Raw genomic sequence first — 2,113 nt, 5'->3', positions numbered from 1 at the left:
TCCCCCCCCCAGCCCTCCTCCTCCGGAGCTTTTCGTGCCGGACCGGGAACTCCGGCCCTGCGAGTCCTTCGCCGGGCGGCTCCGGTCCGCGCGAAAACTCAGGGCTTGGCGTGTGGCGGCGGCGGCGATGGCGGCGGAGTCGGGCGGCTCTGCCCTCCTCCGGCTGCCATGTGGCCGGGTGCGGAGGGCTGGCTGGGGGTTCGCTTCGCTCGGCTCTGTCGCCTGCGGCTCTCTGGCCCCCTTTGGCGGGGGGACTCTCTTTGGAAGACGCGTGTGTGTCTCTGTGTGTGTGTGTGCGCGCGCGCGCGTCTGTTTATGTTGCACAGACGTGGGTTTTTGTGCCAAGGCTGTTATCGTTGTGCTTGTGTGGAAGAATGTAGCCGGCTCGGCATACCTGCCTAGCCTACCGTACATGTAGCTGCACATCTCTGCACATGCAGCACCTCTGTGTTTCTGGGTGCGCACATTGGTGGACGGCTAGGGTAGGGCACTGCTTGGAAGTTCGGGCTGCCGTTCCCATGGATGTGGGAGGGAGGGGAGACGTCCAGAAAGGCCTGTGCGCCCCTTCCCTTTGGGTGGGTTCCCCCGCTCCACCCCACCCCACCCCACCGTCGCTCCACAGGCTACTGAAACCCCGATCCCTCGCTCTTCCCGGCGCCTGGCCCCGTTCCCAGGGCTCCTGCCTCGCGCCCCAGCCTCCCGTCGCCCTCGTGTGCCAGTACATGTGCTTGAGCGTATACAAGGCGTTGGTGTCAAGCTTGTGTCGTCTCGCTATTAGCTGCTCCGGGGTGGGGATCCAGAGCTGCCCAGGCGCGTCCCCGGCACCCCAACTCCCCCCCCTCCCCGGTCCCCTGGGCCTAACCCGGGCTCCCTCCCCGGCCCCGCGGCTGCCTTGCCCGTTCTTCGTCTCACCCGTTCTCTCTCTCTCTCCCCCCTCTCCCCCGCCCTTCTCTCCCGTCTCCCTCTTCTCAGATAATGTTATGGATATTGGCTTAGCCAACGACAAGCCCAGCCAGGACCTGTCGTCGTACTCGGGCTCCTTCCAGCCCGCCCCCGGGGGCAACAAGACTGTGACCTACCTGGGCAAGTTCGCCTTCGACTCGCCGTCCAACTGGTGCCAGGACAACATCATCAGCCTGATGAGCGCGGGCATCCTGGGGGTGCCGCCGCCGTCCTCCTCCAGCGCCCTCGCCGGCAGCACGCAGGCCTCGACGGGCGGCATGGTGCAGGTGCAGAGCCAGGCCGAGGTGGAGGGCATGTACCCGGCGCTGCCCCCCTACTCCGCCTGCAGTGACCTTTACCCGGGCGAGCCCTTCCACGACCCGCAGGGCAACGCCGGCCTGCCCTACTCGCCGCAGGATTACCAGGCCGGGGCCAAGCCGGCGGGCGCCCTCGACGGCAACCTCTTCCCCATGATCCCGGACTACAACCTCTACCACCACCCCAACGACCTGGGCGGCCTCCCCGAACACAAACCCTTCCAGAACCTGGACCCGATCCGGGTCAACCCGCCGCCCATCACCCCCCTGGAGACCATCAAAGCCTTCAAGGACAAGCAGATCCACCCGGGCTTCGGCGGCCTCCCGCAGCAGCCCCACCAGCCGCCGCTCACCCTCAAGCCCATCCGGCCGCGCAAGTACCCCAACCGGCCCAGCAAGACCCCCCTGCACGAGCGGCCGCACGCCTGCCCGGCCGACGGCTGCGACCGCCGCTTCTCGCGCTCCGACCCCCCGGCCCGAGCGCCCGCACGCCTGCCCGGCCGACGGCTGCGACCGCCGCTTCTCGCGCTCCGACGAGCTGACGCGGCACCTGCGCATCCACACGGGCCACAAGCCCTTCCAGTGCCGCATCTGCATGCGCAGCTTCAGCCGCAGCGACCACCTCACCACCCACATCCGCACGCACACGGGCGAGAAGCCCTTCGCCTGCGAGTTCTGCGGCCGCAAGTTCGCCCGCTCCGACGAGCGCAAGCGCCACGCCAAGATCCACCTCAAGCAGAAGGAGAAGAAGGCCGACAAGGCCGCCGCCGGCGCCGCCAACGCCAACAACAACAGCGGCAGCAGCGCCAGCCACGCCGCCTCGCCGCCGGTCTCGCTGGCCCCGGTGGTCACCA

General features: G+C 68.5%; 1 protein-coding gene across 1 annotated transcript in view; it reads left to right on the top strand.

Moving 5' to 3' along the window:
* The window catches only part of EGR3 (early growth response 3), a 7,912-nt gene that overhangs the window by 1,723 nt on the left and 4,076 nt on the right, over nucleotides 1–2,113 (top strand). The window contains exons 2-3 of the mRNA XM_015414187.1: nucleotides 973–1,682; nucleotides 1,741–2,103. Coding sequence (XP_015269673.1) covers nucleotides 973–1,682; nucleotides 1,741–2,103 — 1,073 coding nt within the window. The remainder of the gene's footprint in view (nucleotides 1–972; nucleotides 1,683–1,740; nucleotides 2,104–2,113) is intronic.

This window comes from Gekko japonicus, unplaced genomic scaffold (genome assembly GCF_001447785.1).
Source record: "Gekko japonicus isolate JY-2015 unplaced genomic scaffold, Gekko_japonicus_V1.1 scaffold9, whole genome shotgun sequence".
NCBI classification, from domain to species: domain Eukaryota; kingdom Metazoa; phylum Chordata; class Lepidosauria; order Squamata; family Gekkonidae; genus Gekko; species Gekko japonicus.
This window is presented reverse-complemented; position numbering and strand designations above follow the sequence as displayed.